The sequence below is a fragment of the Malaya genurostris genome, chromosome 2, assembly GCF_030247185.1.
Source record: "Malaya genurostris strain Urasoe2022 chromosome 2, Malgen_1.1, whole genome shotgun sequence".
NCBI lineage: Eukaryota > Metazoa > Arthropoda > Insecta > Diptera > Culicidae > Malaya > Malaya genurostris.
In genome coordinates, this window is record NC_080571.1 from 163,258,110 (window position 1) to 163,282,813 (window position 24,704).

The 24,704-nt window shown below is 36.4% G+C and overlaps 1 protein-coding gene across 1 annotated transcript; it reads left to right on the forward strand.

Moving 5' to 3' along the window:
* Window positions 1-11,975: 11,975 nt before the first annotated feature.
* LOC131428960 (uncharacterized) lies at window positions 11,976-14,042 on the forward strand. The gene is made up of 5 exons (XM_058593015.1): window positions 11,976-12,315; window positions 12,366-12,713; window positions 12,860-12,985; window positions 13,051-13,379; window positions 13,560-14,042. The coding sequence occupies exons 1-5, from the start codon at window positions 11,976-11,978 to the stop codon at window positions 14,040-14,042; spliced, it is 1,626 nt and encodes a 541-aa protein (XP_058448998.1).
* The last annotated feature ends 10,662 nt before the right edge of the window (window positions 14,043-24,704 follow it).

The following is a 24,704-nucleotide window of genomic DNA, read 5'->3' on the forward strand; positions in this document are numbered from 1 at the left end:
TGTATGACATGATTTCCATGTTTATAATATATTTGAATTTGAATTACATATTTCCCATAGTTTATTTCCACCTTGTATTACTTCAACTATATGTTTGAGTTTCTTTAAGTATACTCTCTTTTTTTTCCTTCTTCATATGTTTCCCCTCCGTTATATATCTTCTTTGACAATGTAACCTTTTGCTTTATTGTCCCTCTGATGTATCTTTATCATCATCAGTTTATAATCATCAGTTTTACCTTATTTTTTGTCATCGTTTGGTGTCCATTTGTTTTCATTGTGTTCGTTTCATTGCATAAGTAAAATTTTATTTCTTAATGACCCCCTCTTATTACCCTCTTAACAGTTTTAATATCCTTCTGCTCGCATTCATGTTTTTTTCTCGTGTTCGAATTGATTAATTTCGACTTTCATCTTACATAATTCGCTGATATTTTTCCCTTCTTGGTATATTTTTCATGTTTTTATCTTATCCATTGTTTTCCTTACACTGTGGTTTTAAGTTTTTCGTTGAATTCTTATGTCAACGTATCATTGTATGATGTTTGCTGTTAATTCTTGTTATAACTGTATCCTATTTTTCTTTATTTCAATTACTCTCAGAATTTCAGTTTCTCTTATATTTTTAATATTATTCATTTTTATTTAGATGAAACTCTTAATACAATATGTTTATTTTCGTTTATCACTTTGTATACATTTTGAATCTTTTTATTACCTTTCTAGTGTCTCTTTGATACTTATTTTTTTAATTATCTTGGTGTTCGGTGCTAACGTTCGGTTCCTCAATCCGTATATCTCTCTACCTTTTCTAGTCTATTCCCATTTTTTATAGTTGTTGTTTGCACACTAGGAAAAGTGACTACTGCATACGGTCCTCTCCAAAGTGATTGTAATTTTTGTCCTGCACCTGTGGGATTGGCTTTTACTAGCACTAAGTCTCCCCATATCGGTTTCCATTCATTGGAGTTTTTATCATACAATTCTTTGCGCTTTTGTTTAGATGCAATAAGATTCTCCCGGGCTTGATGATGAAGTCGTTTAAATGTAGATCGCATTCCATTGACGTAGTTCTCATAGTAGATACCATCACTATCGTATTTGTAAACGGAGTTTGGAATGTTCGCCTGTCTTCCGTATAATAAATCAAACGGTGTATAACCCGTTGAGGAAATTACAGTGGTTTTATATTCGAAACTGAAGAATGGGAGTAATTGATCCCATGTTTTCGGTTCGTTACCTACGTATTGTCTTAAATAGGTTTTCGATCGTTCCACCAAGTTTGCTTGTAGATGATATGTACTTGTAGTAATTTTTTAAATTTTTAAAATTTTACATACATTTTTCATAAAAGAACTAACAAAGTTGGTTCCATTATCGGTTACTAATTCGGCGGGTGTTCCATATTTACATATAGGGGTCTGTCGCTGACGATGTCCAGCCAGCGACTGGCACCATTAAAGAAGGTGACAAGCGATTATAAATACACTCTCCTAGTCAATGCTTGATCGGAGAAATAGGTATAAAGCGAGAGGACTAGTGTTTGATGGACAGAGAAGATGTTTGGATGTAAGGTATCAGTCGGGTGACGGCCAGGATGTAGACCATGTTCGATGTACGTTGCTACTATGTCTGTTTCGCGTTTTAGAGTGACTTAAACAAGATCAGAGTGGCGAAATGGTAGCGCGTATGCACGGAATGCATAAGAACGCAGGTTCGAGTCCTGTCTCTGAGCGTATCTTTTTCCAAAAATTCATCTTTTCTGTTAGTTTTTCTTTCACTTGGCTTCTCCAATATATATTTCCGCTCAGTCATTGCAAAAACTGAACTTAGTCATGGCGGCTTTACGTCAAACTAAAATTAATAAATCGATAATTTGCATGTTCTTTGCATTTTTCATGTCTTCAGGTTAGTTAGTAAATGCATCTACTAACCCATCTATTAGAATGCTTGTATCGGTTATTGATCTACTCGAGCCGTTTAGAAACAATCCCGCTATTTTACGATCTGGAATTGAAAATACTCTTCCATTCAGATAGTCTTTTAAACCGTGTGGTAAGTCTATCAGCTCGGCTAGTTCTTTATATGCTGATCTTCTGTTTATTATTACGAAAGTACCATCAAAGTCGCTTTCGTTAGTTTTTGTTTTGAAAATTTCAGCAGATCAAATTTGATATCATTGTTATTTATGTATATTTCATATTCTTCGATATATGAGAGTGCTCCCAAATCTTCCTTTTCGTCCCATCCAAAGTCGATGTTTTCTAATCCGTCCATGTGCGTATTCCATTCTGTCTTTTGTTTATTTTTAAATAACGTAAACCTGCCTGATTCGTCTTTAAGTTGTTTTGGGGGAGTTGTTTTATTTTCTGCGTCTTTCCACTTCGCAAGTTCATTTTTTCTGCTTGCTGCTGTTGGCGCTTTTGCAGTCTAGTAACTATTGAAATAGGATGTAAGGACTCTTCCTGTTCGGGCAGTCTGGATAAAAAGTTTGCCACAACATTGTCTTTGCCTTGTTTATAGCGAATGTCCATTTCCAACCCTTGAAGTTTCAGACGTAGACGCGTTAGCGTAGGCGAAGTTTCTTTTAAATGCCATATTGCGGTCTATGATCAATGTGTACAATAAATCTCTGATTATAAATAAAATGTTTGAAACGGTTCACTGCCTATACGATGGCTAACAATTCTTTTTCAATTGTATGGTACTTTCTTTCAGCACATACTAGTCCTCTGCTAGCATATGAAATAGGCCTGTCGATCGATTTTTCATTAGAGAATTCTGCTCCAATAGCGTACTCGCTTGCATCTGTCGTGATCACGAACGTATCTTTATAGTTCGGTCTAACTAACAGTGTGTCAGAAGTTAGAAAATTTCGCAATTTCTTAAAAGATTTTTGACACTCTTCTGTCCCAGTAAACTTAACATTCTTTCGCAAGAAATCGTTCTGTTCCTAAGAATGACTACCTTTGACTGTTTTTGCTGCCGCCATTTCTTTTATTGTTTTTATATTGCCTCCATAAGTCGAATTTCTTCTTTGTCAATTACATGTCCTAAATACTTTATTTCATTTTTCAAAATTTGGCATTTACCTGTCTCGACTTTTAGATTATGTCAGCGGAGAGCCTCTTAAACTTTGCGTAAGTTTTCATTGTGTTCTTCGATGGTAACACCGAACACAACTATATCATCCAGATAGACGATTGCTTTAACCCCTTCTATCTCATAAAGTACCGTATTCATTAATCTTTGGAAATCGACGGGCTGTTACGCAGGCCCATAGGCATTCTTGTGAATTCAAAGTGGCCTTTTGGAGTTGAAAACGCTGTCTTGGCTGCATCTTTTGAGTTAATTGGCGCTTGGTAAAACCCTGATTTTAAATCCAAGGTAGAAAAAGATTTACTGTTTTCAAGATTATCTAGAATCTCGTCAGTTAGTCTAATGGGGTATACAAATGGCTTTGTAACTAAATTTAAAGCCCTGAAGTCCACCACGATTCTGATTTCTTGTTACCCAATTCATCGTCCTTCTTGGGAACACATAGGGCTGGTGCATTCCACGGACTTTTGTTAGGCCTTATGATACCTTGTCTACGCATTTCTTCAATTTCTTCATTAATATGCTTCTTTGTAGCTTCTGGAAATCTGTATTACCGTTTGTTGATATGCACGTTTGAAGTGGTCTCAATTTCGTGCACTGCCGCATCAGTGATAGTTAATTTATCCCCCTTCAGATAGAATACATCGCTATATGATGCCATAATTTTCTCTATATCCATAACATTTTCTCTTTTTAAATGATTCATATTTAGTGATTTTAATACTTTATCCGTTCGGTCTCGATCAGTTATTTGACCGTATCTTCTATTTTCCGTAAGAATTACGTCTTGATTTGTATCTAAATCAGGGAAACATTTGTCTTCTTCGTCACACTCTCCGCCAATAAAATCTTTTTCTTCTTCATTAGTAATATTAGTTTCACAAGTGAAAGTATACTATCTGAACGATTGTCGTTTTTATATAACTCATAGTTGCTCTGATACAATGCATTAATGTTATCTTTTTTATTCACTTCATATTTATTATGCTTTGCTAAACTGCCCTCTAAGACTTCAGCATTGACGATAATTACTTCATTTTTGCCACTCTTTGCATTAGTTTTAATGTGTTTTCCGGTTGTCCTATTTCTACTCGGAGATTTTTTTATTTCAAAATTTTTGTTTACTTTAGTAAACAGTTTGACGACATCTTTAGCTTCTCATTATTATCATTTACTTCATTATTTCTTTCATTATTTATGCGGGTGGCTATTTCATTGTTGCGTCCATTCTTATCTACAGCACGCATCCCATAATGCTCAGTTGCGTGTACCTATTCTTTTCCTGTTACTGGTATATTTGCTACCTTATTGTGCTCGTTTGGTACACTTAGGCATATGTACTCGAAATTCTGAGTGACATAAATTGTGTATATCTTTAAAAACTCTGCTCCAATGATTCTGGAGTAGAATAGGTACACGCAACTGAGGATTATGGGATGCGTGTACCTGGGAACACACAAATCTTTTGCTATATAAAATCTAACTCTGTAATGAGTTTTTCCAATCATCAACGTGACTTTTATTGACCCAATAGTCTGTGATTTAGTTCCATCAAAGCCTGCAATGTATGTATGTTTGCCTTTCTCGTATTTTGAAAGCTCATAGCTCAGTGATCTGTAGAAGGATTTATATAATCTAACTACCAATAGAATCGAAAATTTTCAACTTGAACGTGTATTGCAACAACATTGAAGTTTTTCAATAGTTGAAAAACCTGTTTGATTTAACTCATGACAGCACCAGCCAATCAGAACGCGAGATGTCTGCATCTATACAAGAGCATTAATATAAAAGTTGAGTGGTTCATTTTTCTTACCATTTGCTGAGCAACTGTTCCCGAAACAAGACACACGAGAGCAACATCGAGGACCTGTCGTCTCACTGTTTCCCGATCTGAATGCACGAGACACCGTAAGCACAATGACACCGAAAATCGATAGAAAGGCAGCCAAAAAGTCCAGCAAGGCCCATTGCCGAAACAAGACACACACGAGAACCATCTCAGACTTCCTACTAAAAGATTCATCAAGATGGAAGTTAAATTAATTTGCACCGTCACTAACACATCCAATTACGAACGGCAATGCGTAAGCGAAAGTGATGATTTTGAACACATCTTTATACTAGTATACAAATATGCCGTGCGAAACAGAGTTGCCACAGATCAATATGTATTTTTGACGTGATTACTTTAGTATGCGGCCGAGAACAAAAATGAACAAATTGCTAGAACAAATGTTTCCACTTGCGCATTCTACTTTCCACGCGTATAAGAACTTCACAGTGCGTATAAGTATCACAGTGATGTGGTCGTCCTGAAAAGGACGGGGTTTTCAACTCCTTGTCGTTACGGATGGCCAGCTAGATTTTCGGAAGATTTTCGTTTTCTTGTTGTCACGGGCAGCGTTAACGGCCAATTTCAACACTTCGGCAGCCAAGTACTCCGTCACTGCCGCCAGATAGACCGGTGCACCGGCACCGACACGCTCTGCGTAGTTTCCCTTCCGGAGCAGACGATGGATTTTGCCAACTGGGGACTGCAGATCAGCACGGTTCGAGCGGGACTTTGCCTTGCCCTTAACTTTTCTTCCTGTGTGCGTGTTTCTGCGTAAAAATTCCACAAGATGCTGTTAACAGCTAGACAGCCAATTCAGTATTACTGGGTGTCGCTCTACTAACTCTCTCTTTTATATCGTCCCACTGTTTCCCGTTCTGCGATATTTTAACAAAGGGGACGTCCGTCCACCGCTGCCACTAGCAGGTATAAAATGAAATGTGTTGTGAAAAATAGCGTCATTCAAGTCAAAGCAGCTACTCTGAACGTAGGATACACCGTCAGCACGATGGCACCGAAAACCGGTAGGAAGCCATATATACAGGTTAATCTGTATTATTAATATTTTTATTATCATTATTATTTTTACTATCATTATTACAGGGTCCGGCACTTGAAGTGTAACCAATTAAAAAGGCCATAAATTCAGTTTGGAAAATTACTTTTACTTAATTCAAAGTACAAAATGTGTAAAAATAATACAAAATTCAGAATCAATTCACTTTTGCTCGATATGACCACCTTTTGCCTTGACTTGATGACTTGAGTGAGCGAAAGAGTTGCTTCGTTTGGCCGAAAGCGGTCAATTTCCGAACATTGTATTTTCTGACGAGAAAATTTTTCCAATTGAGCAATGCATAAACTCTCAAAACGATAGGGTTTGCTTGACCGACCGTTCATACGAGAATTTGAGTCATCGATTGGCCACCAGGAGGCAGCACCCGCAAAAGATAATGGTTTGGGCCGCTGTAACCGCAGATGGGCGCTCTCCAATCGTTTTCATCGAGCCTGGCGTCAAGGTAAATGCTACATATTATCGGGAAAGTATTCTGGAAGTTGCTTTGAAGCCGTAGGCAGACAAACATCTCGGTGGCAGACCATGGACGTTTCAGCAGGACTCGGCACCGTCTCACAAAGCTCGAGTGAACCAAGAATGGCTGAAAAACAACGTTCCGAACTTCATCACGTCCACACAATGGCTCTCGAATTCACCAGATGCGAATCCAATGGATTATTCTCTTTGGGCCATTTTGGAGAGCAAAGTCCGAACTAAAAGATACACCAGTCTCGAGGCGCTGAAAAAAGTAATTGTCCGCGAGTGGGCCAAAATACCTGCAAGTCACATTCGGCCAAACGAAGCAACTCCTTCGCTCTCTCAAGTCATCAAGTCAAGGCAAAAGGTGGTCATATCGAGCAAAAGTGAATTGATTCTGAATTTTGTATTATTTTAACACATTTTGTACTTTGAATTAAATAAAAATAATTTTCCAAACTGAATTTATGGCATATTTAATTGGTTACACTTCGAATGCCGGACCTTGTATTATTAGAATGACTCTTGCATACCGAAGATCGTCGACACATTTCAGACCAGGCCATTGCAATTGTCTTGTACTGAAATTTCGAGAAGAATCAGATATCTGCTTCATAGCTTCAATAAAAATAAACTACAAATTTGTCGTACCTAGCCTCCTATATTAGCAAATTAAAAAGGAATTGTTTCAAGTTTGGAATATATAGTTGGAATAAAAGGAATTGTTTCAAGTTTGGAATATATATGTTTAATGTAACTAATCTGTACTTTAATGTAGGTGCATTGCTTCAAACTCTATTAGTGAAAAAGAGGAAAGCTTGCACAATTAATACAATCAATCAACTAACTCATATTCGGAAAAGTGATGGGAGCGTAGTAGTACACCGGACGGCGTCGCCCGGCAGGTTGAAAGATACAAAAAACATCATTTGACATATACAATTAGAGTGCAACATTCGAAACTCACTTCACTGTTCCGCGTAGAAACATTATTACGCACAATCGCTTCAAATGCGCACAAATTCTGAATAAATACACTTTCCACTAAGAGTTAATGTCATTTTTAAATATCGGTTTAGAAATTTATATATGGATATATCGTAACACATACAAAAAACATCAATTTGCAAGCAGTTTCAACAAGACTGTCCTTTAGCTTTTTAATGGATTGTTTTACTTTGGCACTTCTCATGAGCTTTTGAATAATAAACTTGTTGATAAACCCAATTTCATTCTTGTTTTCTTTGTGCTGTCCTTCAGTAATGATGGTGATAGATAAATAGAAACAAATTTTCTGATTTTAATAACAAAATTAGTTGTCAATGAGAATTTCGTGTTGGATTGTAATATTGCTGGTTTGTGTCCAGTATATTAGCCAACTAAGCACATTCTCTAAAAATAAGACTTTTTTCAGCGAAGCAAATTCTCAATTTTAACTAATTTTATAGTTATTTTGGAAATTTTGTTGTTAAAATCAACTAATTCAAAAACAGTAATACGAATTAGGCGCAGAGCTAATTTCGGTCGTTCCGTGTAGCACCGGAACCCGAGAACCAGTATAATCGAAGTCGGTTCGTACGGCCACCAACAAACATGACGTACAAACTCTACTAGTTTTTATTCAAATTTTGAAGTTTCTATACGATTTTGCCATCATACCCTAAACGACGGTTTAAATTATTGTTGAATCCAAAAATATGCGGTAATTTTTGCTAGGACCATAAGACCTAACTTTTTATTTGACCGTAAGATTGGAAATATCGGTTCTGCAAACTATGAGAAAAGTTAAACGAAAACCGGGAACCAGGATAGACAGAATCGGTTTTTTTAGTTGCCTACTGATAATAACTACCGATTTGTGGAGTTTTGAGTCTTATTTAGACAATTTTTTGCGATTTCTGTTTTGCTGTTTTGGGTGATGGTGCACAATATTCAACACACGTTATCCTATAACTCCGGATCCGGAAGAAGGATGCGGATGAAATTCAAGAATTCCGGATGACACCGTAAGACCTTTCATTTGAATCTAAGTTTATAAAAATTAGATGCGCGGTCTCTGAGCAAATCGATGGCACGTTTTTAGTTCGTTTAGCACATTTTACCCCATAACACCTGAACCGGAAGTCGGATCCAGATGAAAGTCAATAGCAACCTATGAGACTACAAAGCCTTTAATTTAAGTCTTAGTTAAAGAAAATCGGTTGAGTGGTCTCTGAGAAAATCGAGTGCACTTTTTCGTCATTTTTTGCACGAATCGAAAGTCCGATCCGGGTAAAATTGAACAGCACCATATGGGACCAAGAGACCTTTCATTTGAATCTAACTTTGAGAAAATCGGTACAGCCATCTCCGAGAAAATCGAGTGCACATTTTTGTTACATTTTTTTTGCTTTTTTATTTACGACTTCTGATCAGTCAGTAATTTATACTTTTTTTCGGTTTTTAACAATATCAAACTAACTAGAGATTATAAGAAGAGAAAGAATATGAAAATTATAGAGCCATAGTACTCAAGGAAGAGCAAGGATGTGAAGAATAAAGTGCGGAAAAGTGAGACTTGACTAGGGTCATTTAAGTAAGCAGAAGGCTTCTCGTATCTAAACTTTTACCTTATACCAGAGGAGTCGAACTTAGGCATCTTAGCGATACGAGTCATCCGAGTCACTGATATGTCAGAAAGTAAAGGCAAAGGTCGTTTGCCATTTACTATCCGAACCGGCAAAAGTAAAGTTACGAGAAGTTGTCACATTCTGCCCACGACGGTTTCTCACACAATGTGTATCATTGTATTGATATTTTTTTCCATCTCTATATAGTTAGTTATAACACCGGAATGGAAGATTTGTCCGAAACTATTGCTTGAGTGCCTGGAGTTGTAGCGTATGGCTATGCGTCCTAGGGTGCAAGCGGCGCACGGACAGCGCTCCATTCATCGCTGTGTGTGATGGAATACCATCAAATTTTTACTTTTTGCTTCTTTTTTTATGACTTCTGGTCAGTCAGTAATTTAAACTTTTTTTCGGTTTTTAACGATATCAAACTAACTAGAGATTATAAGACAAAAGTAAAAATTTGATGGGATTCCATCACACACAGCGATGAATGGAGCGCTGTCCGAGCGCCGCTTGCATCCTGGGACGCATAGTCATACGCTACAACTCCAGGCACTCAAGCAATATTTTCGGACAAATCTTCCATTCCGGTGTTATAACTAACTATATAGAGCTGGAAAAACTATATAGAGATGGAAAAAAATTTTTGCTATTTTCCCGTTTCAAATTAAATTTTCTTGGAAACGGTGCAGAATATAGATAAACCCACCTGACAATGTCTTCGAAATATAGTTGAGAATATTCTGTGAAATTTTCAGAATGATTCATTGAGTTTAGCGGCCGTGTTGTATTTTTTTCTAACTGAAGAACTGCAGAAAAATGGAACGCTCGAAAATGCATACCTCTACTTGTTCATCGAATATCTCGGCTTTGAAGGTTTGTATCATAAGTCTACCGTGACAAAGTCTAGATAATTTAGTTTAGATGCGATTAGTACATAAAAACATATATGTTATCGCGATAAAAATACAGTCTTGAATTTTTCTGTGAAACAAAGTCAGTTTCAATGCATCCACCATTTTTTTTCGCTTTGGTTTCCTGATAGGATTCTGAAAAAGGAAAGAGAAATAAAATGTGCTCGACAAGGCAGCCAAACACACAGATTCAATCTTTATGAAAGTTGAATATTTTTTCATTGTTCATTGAAATCCATGTAATGTCCAACCCATACGATAGATTAATGTGATAAAACTTCTCATCAAAATAATAAAATGTATGCTGGTAACCCGGTACAGTTTGCTCATATACGAGAGAGTACAAGAGAAATACGATGCGCAAAGGGAATTGAGCGAGCCACGTGGTCGTTTCAAAACTCAACACGTGGCCCTGTGTCCTCAGACCTTAAAAACCGAAAAAAAGTATTTTTGTTACATACACACATATACACACACATAGAAACACATATTCACACAGATATTTGCTTAGTTTGTCAAGCTGAGTCGAATGGTATATGGCATTCGGCCCTCCGGGCCTCGGTTAAAAAGTCGGTTTTCACAGTGATTGCATAACCTTCCTATATGAGAGAGGCAAAACAGTATTTGTGACATGCAAAATCTTCTCTACATCTCCAACGACAAATGTCTCCATCCAATATTACGAGAAAATCCTGGTACTTGTGACTTCACAAAGCCATCAATGCGCTCGGAGTTCAAATCAGTCGAAACCCTTGGAGTACTGATAAAAAACTCTATTGAACCAACACTTATGCAGAACAGTTGTGGTTTTGGATCAAGAAATCTGACAGGAACATACCTTGTATCGATCGAAAATCGTTCCATAAAACTAAATGAAACACAGTTCAACAGCAAGATTTTTAAAGGAAAAATTAAGCCCGCTATTTTTCCTTTACATCCAGTGAACGTAAATGAATCAGAATTAATATCGGAGCCCATCACCAATTTGAAACTGTTACACGTACATAACCCAGACAACCATTTTATATGTATAATGCAAACTGTGACTGTATAATACGTACATTTATGCGCTCCAGTTAAATCGTATAATATGCTTCAAATGTGCCTTATACATGCTAAACTGGAGGCGATATACATGCATTTTTAGAAAATAGAAAACCTAATGCAACATATATAGTTGTTTAGTCCGACTTTCTTCAGTGAAGTTCTTTCGTTCTGTTGTACGGCTAATTTCAAAACTCAATACGACTTCAGAACATCACTTTTGCAATATAAACCCTAGCATATATGCGATGGTAGCTATTCTTTTTAAGAACTTATTTAAAATGCTATGCGACTATATCCGTATTCGTTTTGACGATAAAAAAACGAATGATACGAATACTAGTAGTTGATTATCAAATTCTGTTGATCTTTCGACATTTTACATTATTTATTATTTTATTATAATAATTGAGTCTTATAATTTAATTGCCATCTTGTAAATGTCCTAAATGTATTATTTTCATCCATTGGAGGCGCGAACCTAGAACGTTTGAGTTATTGAACGCCATTCTCTGCCTTCGTCCATATTCTTCTCATAAGAGAATTCGATTTTTGGGAAATACATTCTTCCCATTTGCAAATGTGATGAAAACTATTCGCATTAGCATTCATATCAGAACATCTACAGCAATGTTCTGCTAGGAATGCTATGCGATTAATTTTCATCACATTTGCGATTACATTCATCTTAAGATTCGCGCATAAATGTTTAGAGTGCATCGTAAAAGTTGTATTTAGCAGTAATGTGATAGTGTGAGTTGCTGCGAAACCTTATACGAGGAGTCAAACTGACATTTACATCATACTGTCATGGCCGAAACTAATCCAATACTATTGCTGAGAATTAAGTTTATTCGCTGAACTAAGGTACGAGAAAAACACTAACATTTATAATTCTGTAGTAAAAATAACCTAGATAATGTTTATTTTTTTCGTAGATGTTTACAGTGGCACAATTTTTTGAAAAACAACAGCTACGCGTACTTGCTGTTCCGTCTTCATGGATTCGTGACGGGTTTTTGATGTGGCCAAAGATTCCTTCTAATGAAAAGTTAGATAAGTTGCGTACATCAGGAATCGAATTCCACGGGGCCATAAAAAAAATTCCAGTTCTCGCGGGCAAGAAATATAAATCGCTTGAAGCTGCCGAAACAGCCGCTGACAGTCTTCTGAAGCAAGATGTTTCTGATATCGAAACAAAGCGGAGAATATTAAAGCAACCTAAAACCAAAATATCTGATCCGCGTCCACTCAAAGACTATAACAAGATCATTCAAGGTAAGTTTAAGTGGCTTTTAATATTTATTTACTCTATTTACTACTTGCAGATATTTCATCATCGGAGAAGACTTTGCAAATTGAATCAAACAATCAGATACAACAGGGTTTTGCGGAATTTGAAGAGACGAAACCATCTCGTTTACCATCAAAATTGACAAAGGAATATATTTCCGGATCGGCACGGATTCATAATCCAGATGATCCGCTTCTGAAACAGGCAATTGAACCACAAAAAGATCACACAACGTACAATTTACTGCAGAGTCAACCGGTTTCACAAATAAAATTAAATTCTTCGAACTCTCCCGTGCCAGCTAAAATTATTAAAAGTCAGACGAAGATTACTGGTCCAGCAATAAATCTGCTGCAAAATATTGATACTGGAATACTTGAAGGTAAAAAAGTTACATATTATCTAATCAAAGCGTTAGGTGTGAGCTACAGTAACCGAATAAACAAAACCGTACAAGTTATTCCAGAATGATATGCGCGCTCCCTATTTTGATCATTCGTTTTATTTAATAGTCAATATTATTAACAGATTTGACATCAGCTGTACCGATAAATGTCTTGGAGAATCAGCTGATCGAACCCACACTAATGACGGATGATAACATCATATACATCAATACACCGACAAACTGTTCCGAAACAATCAGAGAATCAGGTTTGATTAGACCCAAATTTTAAAAATACATTGGTGTTTTTGAATTAACCTCATAGCCATTTCAGATTTTTCGGATGCTATCACGATGGTACCACTGAAGAGCGAGGTAACATTACGAGAGACGTTGACTATTCTAAAAACTGAAGTAACAGCCATGCGAAATGAAATGACTCAATTGAAAAGTGACATTACTGTCTCAATTAGACTTGCTGTTGAAGATTGTTTGGAAAAAAGCTTCCAACGATTCGCGACAATACTCGATATGGAAAGGAAAGTAGCATCACACGTATTATGTGAAGTGAATATAGCAGAGGAGCATAAACTCATTGATGATGAGGATGATCTTATAAATTTCAATAAAAAGTTGGCCAGCAAACAAGTGCGTGAGGAATACGTGAGTATTTTATCTACCATGAAGGACTGCATGTTTGTGTGTATGTATTGAAGCAAGTATGTAAATGTGTATGTATAGTTGAGGCGCATTAAAACAATTGAGTATGTAATAGATCAATGCTTCTACAAATCAAATCAAAATCACTATCAATGTCAGTTAACAAACAAGTTTTTTTTTTAGATCAAATATTTCTCCAAAATAATTGTACCAGTTGCATACTACAGTAAAGGAGACTCTGCATGCTATTTGATAGTTGATTGTCTATTCACTCGAGCATTTTGGAATGCTTTCACTTGGACTGGTATTAGTAGAGGAACCAAATCAAAGCGTGGATTCCGCGAATTCGCTAATGTTTTGCAACTTCTTCTCGCCATAGTCAGCGTTGGTGATCCGACATATACCAGTATAAAATTGGAGACATTTTGCAAAAATCGACTATTTCGTTATTCAAAATCCAGATGTTCCAGTAAGCAGTTACGCAAGTCCACGTGTCGTCTTACAAAAAAGAAGAAGGATGAGGCTTGCAGCAACTCTGTTGAGATTGATGGTCACGATGATGACGATGACTTCAGCGATGAGCTGATATATAATACCGCATCTGATCCTAATCAAACCGAGTTGCAACCTGAAGTGGAAGTGTTAATAAGTGTAGATGATTGCTAATAATTTTGGATTTTCTGAGAGGATAACATAAGTGAATCATGAAAACATTGATATTGTCCTTGATTTATTTTATTACTAAATCGATTGAATTCGTGTACAAAGAAAGACTTAAAATAAAATTTCAAAACTTTACTGTTCAAATGTATGAATCAATGGGACGAAAACAGTTTCCCTTTTTCGTTTAATAACAACAAGTTTGCACATTATAAAACTGAAGTCGTACATTGTTTTCTTTGAAAAAAGACAATCTTCTTTTGCTACATATATGTGAATATGTGATGATTTAAACGGTTTATCAAAAAATTCAATTTTATTCAGAATTGAACGGCCTTCCATTTTCCAAACCAAATTTACGTTTGTGACGTTCTCTAAACAAACTATCGAACAGTCTTTCAGCAAAACCCATTTATCCTCAAAGTTTGTACTCAAACTGTAGTTAGTTAGAGTGATTTTACCATTCGATGCACCCTTCTCTACTATGTAATCAGATTTTCTCTGTTGTGATTCTTTGATGTTTATCGATTCCGCAGTATCTATTACCTCTGTTAATCGATTCGCAATTCGTTTTAAAGGTAAAGGTCCTGCATGAATCATTTTTTTTATTGAATGAAGATAGTTTTCGAACGGATAAGCGGTTAGAGTTGATAAGGGTCCAAACTTGGCAACTTCATCTACTACATGACATAAATTATGTACATTGCTTGTTAGATATTCTACGCCATAAAGATTTTTGTAGTTGTTTATGAAATCAATAAACAAGTCTCTGGCAACTGGAAGTAAAATTCCGTACTGCTTAGCCGAACAAATTCTTACTGCACAAAACAACATGAGAAAATGTTCATAATATTTTTCTGTCAAATAATCTTTTAGTACAACCAAGCCAACATAGTTTAAAAAATTACGGTATTCTAAACCTTTCCAAAGAGATGCAAATTCCAACGATCGCATTCTACGGTGAATTTCACGTGGAAAACGTATTTTCACTATAAAATCTGATATTTCATTTTTTTCTATGGTACTCCATTTAGCGCGTTTTGTCATTGAGCCTGTTCGCCATCCATTCAGTAATTTCCGCATTACTCCTAATTCTAATAAATGAAGTGCATCGGAAACTATGACATCTTCTATCGTATCTATTGGTAATCGGATTAATGGTGTCTCACAGCGTTGATGTTCGAAATATTCTCTGTTGCGAAATTTTTCATTGGTTCGCAGTGGGCAATTAGTTTCTGGGTATATAACTGTTCCAGCTGTATAACAATATTTCCCTTTTGTTGTACATTTCAGACAGCCATGTTTACCGTTAAAATTGATCACACCTTTGATAAAAGAGCGAGCAGGCGAGTCACAAATGAAACAACGAACTCTGACATCAACGTTATAACCGTTTACTGTTAAACCTCGTTCGAGAATAGGAAGAAGCTCATCAATAAACGGATTAAGAAACTCAACAGCATTCTTGGGTTTGCTGATGCCATAGTATATACCTATTGCCATTGGGGGTAATTCAGAAAACTCGTGAATATTACAAAGAATAGGCCAGAAGCTTTTGTTACTACTTTTGTGAACTGGTAAACCGTCAATATTAATATTTATTGATATCGATGTTGGTCGGTCAAGCTTGTCTAATGCTTTACGCAAGCACTTTTCGAACCCATGGTGCCAATATTGGCCATTGCCCGACATTTCTATGATATCTATATGCCTCGGAGTTCTCATAATAGAACGAGCATCACTTGGTAGATTTAAACTTAAATGGGAGTTGAGGATTCCTACTAAAGATTTCAAAGCAGTCTGAGTGATATGAAACTCAGTAGACCAGATCCGAATATCTGCAACTAGATTGGCACTTCCAGCTGAAATGATTTGAATTATAGAATAATCGGTTAACCCTGATATATTAACATAGTACAATTATTGTGTTCAACTTGTTCTGGATGCGTTCGATAATTATCACCAATAGGCATTGATCTAACCGATTCAGTAGTAAGCCCTTGACCAGAAATGATTTCATCTTGACGTGTTAATCGCTCTACATTTTCATTTGGTAATGTAACAAGCTGCCACTTTTTTCTATATCGCTGTAGTATCCGACTATATGTACCACTTTTTCGAATTTTAATAAGACGTGTTTTATTCAAATACTGGCGCATTTTAATACTTTAACCAGCGTAAATTCTCTTGTAAAATGTCCAAATGATCGTGAGTAAATTGATATGATTGATATCTCCCGCCATTATTTATTTATTATCATAACTTTCGTCATATCGATGTTTCTAACAATTGTCTTATGCGAATAATTTCGTGCTCAATGCGATGTAACGCAATCAACTATGCGATATTCCATATAACCATCACTGCATAGATTTATTTATGAATTCATTCATACATATTAAGACTGTACGCGTATGTTTTTACGATGCTGTATGATTCATCGTAACAAGTATTATATGTAGCATTGTATGCGACAAAAAAAAAAATACTTTCATCCCACAGTTATACGACAGAGATTTAGAATTGCATTTTAAACGAAACAATTTAAACAACCTTATCCGATTTCGGGTTGTCTGGGAACCGTCATCAGCTAGAGCATCTAGAAACCATTACAAAAAGGACTAGAGTATTTAACATTGGAGCCATAGTTTTAATCACATGCCGCATTGGCGACCTCGACATGTTCGGACAGAATAACCAGATCAGGTCTAACGAACATTCAGGTAAGACAAGGTAGTCAGTTCGATTCGAGAGTTAAGTTGTAAAAAATCAAATGAATTGTGATCGTTTTTAAATATACTTTAATTGACCAAATTACATAAGTATATTTCTCTCGAATGCGAACGACCAGCAACTGGATGATGACGCAATTGCTCATGTATTTCAATATGTCATTTATCTCAATATTTCAGTGAAAGAAACTATCAAAATGTTGTACGGGATTTCATTCATTCTCTACGATATTAAACACTGTTTGGAATATTTTTCTGGAACGCGATGCAGCAACGTTCGTGTGGTATAAATTTCGCATAGCGAAAAATTCACAAAGCTTATAGAATTATTCAAGATTTGCACCAAACTGATAATTTTTACCGTCGATTTGCGATGGAGCAATCTTAATAGTTCTTTAAATAACATTTAGAGCCACTAGAACGGTTGATTTTGCATAATGTTACCCATGGTTGTACACTTTTCGTAGTCTTTTTCTTCAATGCTAACGACCACCAGCAAGATGATTTGTTCGACAGCTCCAACAGCAGATATGTTCACAGAAGAACTAGTTACTAGTTTAGGCTTGAAAAACGGAACTTCATATTCACCATTGACTGAAGCACCAGTTGGATAATGCCGGGTATAGTTAACTGTCTTGGCGTAGATGGCAGCTTGTTCCTCCGATGTGTCTCCGTTCATGGATTATCATAGACTGAAGCTAACTAACGTGCAACAGCGTCTATTTATAGATTCGGTTAATTTTAATGATTCGTGTTTGGACCTATTTTTTCACTATTCAAACAATGTTTTCGTGATAAACGTTGTATAAACAACAATCTTTCATCTTTTTCCATTCGTTTCGTGAAAGAATTAAAGAAAATACTCAAAGAGGAGAGAATTAAAGAAAATACTCAAAGAGCATAGAAAAGAAAGACGTAGCCCTACGTCAAAAAACGCAAACACGAAAAGAAAACATCATGACTAAAGACAATTGTTTCTAGTGCTCCTCAGTGTATCTACCTGGAAATAAGCGGATATTCATAAGTAGGTATATATGCAAAGTAGATAGTTTTTGATTTCACTTATCTGTTCACAAAATATACAAATCTTTTTCCTTTATACAATTTATATGTTTTCCAGTTCCGCGAGCAATGGCGACGTGATCCTTTGCAAAATCGAAAAGAGACATTAGATGATAAGTACATCACCGAATTTCAGTAGAAGATAACACACTGTTTGAAATGTCGGCAAATGGTTTTTCTGATCTCGGTATATATTTTGTTTACTGACAAGTTCAGTATAAGGAGTGTATCGAAAATAAGCTATTAATATACATTTGTGTTGTACGCATGTATTTGTGATGGTTTTTATGCTCAGATCACAGCATGCTGTGCGTTTGGCTATCAGCTTTCGTTTGTTTACTTGTTTGAGCGATTGAAATTCTGCGTTTTTCAAAATGTTGCGTATTGAAAAGGAAGTGAAAATTGAAGTTCTGGGTACATGGCTAAGTGAGAAGAATATTACTATGCGAAAATTGGCTAGTGTCAAGCTAGTGTTAAAACCATCATTAATAAGTTTGGGGGAGCACTATTCTTTGGATGGAAGGAAGAGGCAGAAAACTCGGTTCTTCCAGCCCGAAACTGGACCAGAAAGTGATTTATCTAATCAAGAAAAACAAAACCGAACTATAAATGCAGAAATCTATTGATTTGAGTGTCTCCAGAAGAGACTGCTGCCTTTATATAAAAAGCATAGCACAACTCCACTCTTTTGGCCGGATTTAGCGTAGCGTCGTTGCGGAAATCGGTGATGGCTCCATACATGTGTGGAGTGAGTGTTAAAAAGATAGTGAAGTACATCACCTTCATCAGACAAGTTCTCACCATCTGAAGTTCTTAAGAAACTGACATTAAAGCCCTTAGGCTTCGAAAGTAACTTATTTAATCTGCTAGCCTCGTTGAGATTAGAGACGTTTCTGCAAAGGCTTTTCCAACCACTTCGCTCAGACGATCGAAAAGCATTTTGTAAGCCCTTCGAGCTGACAATAATGCCCCCGACCAATCTCTGCGTCAGTGGTTTCAAACTCTTCTGCATAGTTTCCTTAGTCTAGCAAGTTCAGCATTCCACCAAGGAGTTCCTCTAGTAGCTCGCAAATCTACACAATCTTCATATGCTGCAACTATGAGTGAGTTTGTCTCGTCGACAACATTCTCCAAATCAATTGGGTTTTCAATTGTTGATTGGTACCCGTAAAATCTAGTCGCCAAGCCCTCTTCATAGAGGTTTGTAGATTTGGGATTACGATATGTGATAATATCAAATTTAATGTTTGAATGATCAAAGAAGATGTATGTATGATCAGACAACGAAGGTTCGAGCTCATCGGAGACGAGCCAATTCACCAACTCATGCGCAATTCTATCAGAGCAGAGAGTTACTTCCAAAACCGCCTCTCTTCCAGATCTCTCAAAAGTTCGACGGTTTCCTGCATTGATTATGTGCAGGTTTGTACTGCTCACAAATTCCATCATATCAGAACTTCTCGAATTTATATCTGTGCTGCCCCAAATGATATGGTGAGCATTTATGTCACTGCCGATTACAAGCGGCAGTGACATAAATGCATCACTTTTGCAGCGGTATGATACAACCTTTTTGAAGTCATCGCTTGGCGAAGGTTGGTTATGCGGTAAATATGCCGAACAATAGACATATTTCCTGTCTATGCCATCAATAGTCATACCAACTGTGACAGCACAAATATCCCGAGTCATGAGCTCCGATATGAGAGAAACATCGAGAGCACTATTTGCAAGTATGCATGCTCGAGGCATTTCACGTGGATTAGTCATACCGTTCTTGTTGAAGGCAACAAAGACTGGGTTTAACAATTTTCCAACGTAGAAATTTTTCCTTTGGAAATATGGTTTTTGAACCAAAGCTATAGAAGCTTTACCTTCTTGCAGAAGTCTGGATAGATTCATAGTTACTGTACGTTTATGCTGGAGATTGATTTGTGCTACTCTAACCATTATCAATTAGAGTAACGAACACTCCACCTCCAGCACCAACCGTACAACAACTAGAAGAAACCAAATATTTTGACTTATAATCGCCTATAGCGAACCATGTAAGGATTTTGTTAAATGTTGCAATCATTTAAATCGGACGAGTTGCGAAGAAAGAAGTCGTCCACTGTGCCAGAGCTTCGCTTAACACAGTAAGGGAAAACCCCAAGATATTCCGTTCACGACTGCATTGTTTAACCTTCAGTTCCAATGTTCTACTGGCCGAGTGTAATAGGCAAATCTTGACCGATTCGCATTCGGACGTCGTGGCTAGCAGTAGCAGAGAACTGAATTTTAAGTTAAATTCAAGAACTAATCTCAGAACCTAAATTCTGGTCCACCTGAATTCTGAAGTTAGTGTTAAGTTCCGAATTTAGTTTCATACTTCTATTTCAAAATTTAGTTCCAGATTACTGGTTCAGAATTTAAAACTATGACTAGAACTGAATCCTGTTTCTGGATTTTAAAACTGGTTTGAAATTTAGTTCCTTATTCAGGGATTCGAATCCAGAGATATCATTTAGGATTTTATCATCAGAATTCATGAACAAAATTCAGGATATGAATTTTAGATCTGTATTCTGACACTAAATATTAGGTCACCGAACCTTTATATAAAAACTGAATTCAAAACCAGAGTTTAATTCCTGAATTATGTTTCAAAATTTAATTCATCAAATCAGTTTCAGCATTTGTTTCCAGAATTCAAAACCTACATGTAGGAACTAAATTGTTAACATGATTTCTGGAACTAGATGATGGAACTGAATTCAGTTCCTATATTAAGACTTGATGTTAAAGTTCAGAATTAAGTTCTATTACGCAATTTGGAAAATTCTAAAAATATCTACAGTTATTTTTTCTTAGAACTAAATTTTTGACCTGAGTTTATGATCTAGATTCCGAAAATTTGCAGTTGAATTTGAAGCGTGTCCCAGATTTCTATATCAGTTCTTAAATTTTACCAGTTATAAACATTGGACAAACTACGCAAAGCGGTTTTTTTTAGAACTACTTAAATATTTCCAAAGGATTTTTAAAAGTTTATTTCTACTAGTATCTAAATCTACAAAACTGTATTTTTCCCGTGTTATTTAATTGTATGGTAGAATGTGTTTGTAGTCAATTATTCGTACTGTAGTATGATGCATCGTTAAAATTCCGGAAGCGAAGCAATGAAAGTTGCAAAATATAAACAATCTTTTACGAATGATTATCTTTATCCGGAAGTGAGAAAGAAACATGTCAGTTTTAGTCGTATTCATGTCCTCCAGTTATATCTGTGACATTACCCACCCGCCCTTTTGGTTTTGTTACTTTTGCTATAATAGTTTGTCTTGAAGTTGACGTTGTCATTTGTTTAACTCTGTTTCTCCTGAAGCCGGCGATGGCGCTGTTTACGGTCGTATTTACTCCAATCACTCTTCCAGATTTTTTTTTATTTCCGATGAAGCGCCAGCCATGCTCGTTGCAGGTGTGTTTTTTTCTATTGGTCTTAGTGGTTTGTTTGCTTCCAATTTTTAAGCTAGAGTTTTAGACTGAGTGTTTTCCACGTCTTTAGCGACGATAATCGAGATTGACGTCGAGATTGATTTGACTTCATCTCTCAATTCTTCCAAGATAGGATTGAATGCAGCAGTGGGGGTTTCGACAATTTTCGAAGGAAGCATAAATTCTTTTTCTAGGCGAGAAAGACGCTCACTCATTTCATTCATAATTTTGTTGCTGGATTTGTTCGATTTGCAGACGTCGCTTATGGCTGTATGCAGAGAGGCCTCGCATGACTGTATACGCTGACCTAGATTGCCGCAAATGCTATTGTCATTTTTGTTGATATTAAGTAATGACTGCTTTACGTCAATCACTAAGCGCTCGACACTATCGAAAATTTCAAATTAGTTACTTTTGACGTCTGATGCGGTCCAGTGGAACGCCTCCGTTTGTGTTTTTTATACTTTAAAAGCTGCTCCTGTTGGTGTAGCAGCTTCAGGGTCACTGTTCCTGTTCTTATTAAATGCTGGCAGTCAGCACACACTGGCACCATAAATGCCAAGATTAAATGTTCCTGATGTCGTTGTACTCCAATGTAAGCGGCGTGATAAGCCTTGTCGCAATGTTCGCACTTCCATGGGAAGCGGTCGTCAATGTTAGAGCAAGATTTCACGAAGCGCAAGCGTGCGAAAAATAAAATAAATAAATTATTACTTGCGGAGCGCTCGAAAAAGCGAACCGCGCCCGATAACTGTTCGAGGCGAAAAAAAAGGCAGTTATTATTATTAAACCTGTTGAGTCTTTGCAAACGAATGATGACACGAGACAGTTTTTGAAGGGTAAATTGGATCCAAGACAACATACAATTACTAATTCCAAAAATGGTGCTCGATTATTGTTGAGTGTAAGGCAGGAGAGGATATTCAATCAGTGAAAGAAAACATTGAGAGCAATTTTGGTACTGTATAAAATGCCGTTTTACTCAAGCCTGGGAAACCAAAACTGAAAATAGTTGGGATGAGTGATCGATATTCCTCTTATGATGTTGAAAGAGGCATACAGATGGAAAATTATGGAGTTGTATACCACTCTGCAAGTTTAAGCGACCGCCAGTTTCTGTACGTTGGTTGGAGCAGCTCAAGAAGTTGGTACTCAATAGATCTCTTACGATTAAAACGGGAGAGGGATAAACAGTACAAGCGATTCTGTACAACTAACAATGATAGTCACTGGAGTAGATATACACAAGCACGAAAAATTTATTCACGGAACCAGAAGAACATTAATATATACAGAGGAAAATCGATCAAAATCAACAAAAAAGCAGAGAGTTATGGAAAATTCTCTAAAAGCTTATCAAACCAACACATAGTGCATCGAAAACCATATGTTTTAGCGGTATAGAAGAGCATACATATCAAATCATATCAAGAAAGTTCATAAATAATGTTCAACAGTTCAATCAAATTATCGAATTGGTAGGTGAACCTGTTGAAATAACACAGCCGACGAACAACACGGAAAGAAAGCCGTTATATATGATCAGAAAATCATGAAACCATGAAGCCGTTCTTATGATCAGAAAATCATGAAACCAATAATTTGAACTTCTCATGAAACCATGAGCAATAAGTCTTCTCTCATGAAAATTAAGCATGGCCTTAAAATACATTACTTGAGGAATGTATTTCTTTAAAAGCTCGTATCTCCAATTTCTTACCCGTATATCACTTTGAACCATATGTCTCGAGTGATGTAATGAATTGCTTAATAGATTAACGGTAAGGCAAAAAGCAGACATTGAAAAACAAGAACTACTAAAAATGTTTACTTGATCCTGGCATTTTCATTTCATAATTGTGTTGTTTTACCCACCGGCGTCTGTCAAATTGATAACATAATGGTAATGAAAAAAAAAATTGACATCATCAGAGACTAAGCACGGCTACGCTTTTCATTTGGGAAACATCAACGTTACCTTTAGTATGAATATATCTCAACGTAACCTAATCATGACTTGTTTGGCTCATTTATAGAATCGAAATTTTGCCCGTTAACTATTGTAGACTTGATGAAATTCAACCAATCACTTTTGAACAATTTAAAACTATTTGTTTTAATTTGTGAATATCGACTGGTATTTTGTTTATTTGTTTGCTTGTTCCATCTGACAATAAAAGTCTTAATGAATATAAGGTCAAGTTATAAAATCGAGGATTGCGACACTTTCTGAACAAACTTATGCGATGATTCACCAAAATCGAATAAATTTTCAACTAGGGAGAAAGTTCGAACACACGCTGCAATAGGTTCGTCCGATGGAATCTTCGTTGTAGCAAACCTGTTGATCGTACAGTTCGTTGTGAAACCCGAAAGTCGATGAGAGACAGGATCTTTGGAGAGTCGATTTCGCCGTTGATAATCTTCGCCTCAAACGCAGCTTGTTGAATCTTTCTTCGTCGTTCCAGGGTGTCAAGACCTAACAGGCGACATCGATCTGGGTACGGTGGCAGATCCAAGGGATTTCGCCAGGGAAGGTCTCTTAGCGCAAGCCTAATAAATCTTTTCTGAACACGCTCAATCCGCAAGTTCCAAACAAGTTGATGTCCATACCAAACTGGCATTTTCCAGCAATGGTCGCACTAAGGAACAGTATAACGCCTTCAAACAATGTGGATCCTTGAAATCTCTGCTGATTTTAGCTACGAATCCGAGTTGTTTCGTTGCCTTAGATATTAACACTCCTAATACCAAGCCTAAAAAAGTTACGCGGAGCACCAAGCCTCAAAAAAAGTTGGAACGGTAACTTTGAGCTATCATAGCTCAGTTGTTACTTGACCAATTAAGATAAATTTTACACCCTCGAATTTTGTGAAGTTTTTAGATTATTTTAAGTATATCATTATTAGGGATCGTTTAGGAAAAACTAATGAAAATCTGATTTTTCCCGTTCTAAGTTTTTTTTTTCAAGCTCAAAATGTGCCCTATCTGCATTCATGCGGCACCTGCATCGCGAATCGGATATTGAGAACCTCAACTTTACCGAGTCATAACTTTGTTGTTAGTCAACCGATCTTCAAAATTTGTTCACCATTGGAACTACTTCCACAAATAAAATGCACTGAAAAAAAAACCAAAAATAGGGTTTGCTACCCAAAGTCATAATGAAAACTGTAGATAGATGACCTAAGAAGAGATGAGACTTTTTACAATGATCGTAAATATCTCGAAATTCAAAGCGATGACCTATATATTTTTACACATCATTCAATTGTTAGTGATACCAGCTACAATTTTTGCTCAACTACCATTCCTGCACAATCAAAAGAAAACATTAAACAACCGATGAATTTAAAAATATATATAAATTTTCCCTTTTTTTCACATGTTTGTATAT

Bases quoted from the DNA above. Each gene is read 5' to 3' on its own strand.
- LOC131428960 (XM_058593015.1), top strand. From the start codon at position 11,976: ATGTTTACAGTGGCACAATTTTTTGAAAAACAACAGCTACGCGTACTT. The intron at 12,316-12,365 runs GTAAGTTTAAGT...TACTACTTGCAG, and splicing joins CTATAACAAGATCATTCAAG to ATATTTCATCATCGGAGAAG. The intron at 12,714-12,859 runs GTAAAAAAGTTA...TATTATTAACAG, and splicing joins TGATACTGGAATACTTGAAG to ATTTGACATCAGCTGTACCG.